At 35.4% G+C, this 1,773-nt stretch overlaps 1 protein-coding gene across 1 annotated transcript; it reads right to left on the bottom strand.

Annotated features, from left to right (window-relative positions):
- Positions 1-852: 852 nt before the first annotated feature.
- LOC113288834 (auxin-induced protein X10A-like) lies at positions 853-1,532 on the bottom strand. The gene has a single exon (XM_026537956.1). It carries the CDS (start codon positions 1,303-1,305, stop codon positions 1,000-1,002), a length of 306 nt encoding a protein of 101 aa, XP_026393741.1. The 5' UTR covers positions 1,306-1,532; the 3' UTR covers positions 853-999.
- Positions 1,533-1,773: the final 241 nt, after the last annotated feature.

Raw genomic sequence — 1,773 nt, 5'->3', positions numbered from 1 at the left:
TGTTGACCTCCATACTAGAAAACTAATAGAAGGGTTGACATTCAAACTTTGACCCAAAACCACCATTTCAGCACATGTTTAAGCATTTCGCTATGCAGGAACTTAGGTTTGGTCAGCATTAAGTTCTGGTATAACCATGTTCACCACCAAACTAGTAGGATTGAGTTTAATTATGAACACTGTTAGCTTATGAGTGTACGTACATATGGGAACAAATTCCGTTAAAAATTCTGGGTTGTGGCTCACTTTTATTATGCATGCCTGGACAGTTGAAAATTACAAGCACCTAACTACATATATATAGACCTAGTGAAAGGAATATGATCTGTTTAAACATAAGTATTATTGCGAGGTTCTTGTAAAACCCAGTTCGTGCCCACAATTCCTCAGCCAAAGTTAGTCAGACATCATGGTGGTTAACACTTTACAATTTTGCTGCTAATACAAGTACATTTTTATATGTTCATTACTTGGACTCTTTAACTAGTTGTCCGAGTTGTTTTTAACTAACAGCCCATTTCTAGATTCATTGATGTACTTAAAGAACCCAAGAAATGCTGTTCATATTGCTTGTTTACTTTGGTGAGTTAGCTCCAAAAATACATAACCGACCATTTTATCTGTATTTGACAGCTTACTGTGGAACAAGATACTTAACATTACCGCCGACACTCACACATACACATCAGCAAGTTAGGATTACAGGATGAACGTTAACTACTATCATCCTACATATTATGAGTATATTTTTCTGTCGGTCCTTGCTTGTTATTCAGTTACTGATCTGAAGTTGCAGAGTTTTGTAGAAAGTTATGCTCATCAGAAATTTGGAGGTACTATACAGCAATAGAATCAGAATAATGGAAGTAAAAAATATTGTATTAATTAAATGATTCTTTAAATGGGAGAGTCTTTTCTAACTCTACACAATCAAATAAAGAAAAGTAAACAAAATCGCTATATACAATTGTTTGTAGACCATCCGGCTTTTGTTTCTCTTCATGATGCATTCAACTGAGTAGTTAAATCTATGAAGGCGGCTTCTTTACAAGGAATTGTGAGACCTCCCATCGGATGATCAAAACCAAACTCTTCTTCTGCACTTCTTAGTAAGTCTTGAAACATGGGATGATTCAAGTAAGATATTGGAACCAAGAACCTTTTCTTTTCAGTTTCTCCAACATAAACAACACAATGACCTTTAGGTACATCTACTATTAACGATGATGCTGGTTGAGTGAGAAGAGATTGTAGTTTGAGAATTTGCTTTGACTGAGAAACCATTGAATGGAAACGGATAACCATTTTGAAGTGAAGGAAAGGAAAAAGTGATCTTAAAACAGTTTGGTGATCAGATAGTTGTATGAATTTCAGATGAGGTAGATGACTTGAAGATAACTTGAATCATTGGGTATTTATAGAGTTTGGGCAAGTGTTAGGTTTTTTTTCATTTGCCCTTTCAAGTGGGTTTTCTGTTTAGAGATGAAGCCGGAAATCGGGTAAGTTTCAGGACCTACATGTTTATGATTCACATGGCTTCGGTCATCCAATTTAACAAGAATCTCTCAAACACTTCCATCCAATCTAAGGTTGTCAATCCCACTTGAAGGTGTGAAGTCATAATCTTAGTTATTAATAGAAAAAAAGTCCATGTGCAAGTGTTAGTTTGTAAGTTTCAACAATCAAAGGATGACCTAAGTTCTGAGCCTACTGTCCTAACAAGGTAATGAAATGATTGAAACTGACTGGTTAATAACTGCATGTAGGTGTTCA

The sequence above is a fragment of the Papaver somniferum genome, chromosome 6 (assembly GCF_003573695.1).
Source record: "Papaver somniferum cultivar HN1 chromosome 6, ASM357369v1, whole genome shotgun sequence".
NCBI lineage: Eukaryota > Viridiplantae > Streptophyta > Magnoliopsida > Ranunculales > Papaveraceae > Papaver > Papaver somniferum.
Note: the sequence above shows the minus strand (reverse complement) of the source record. Positions and strands in the feature narration are given on the sequence as shown.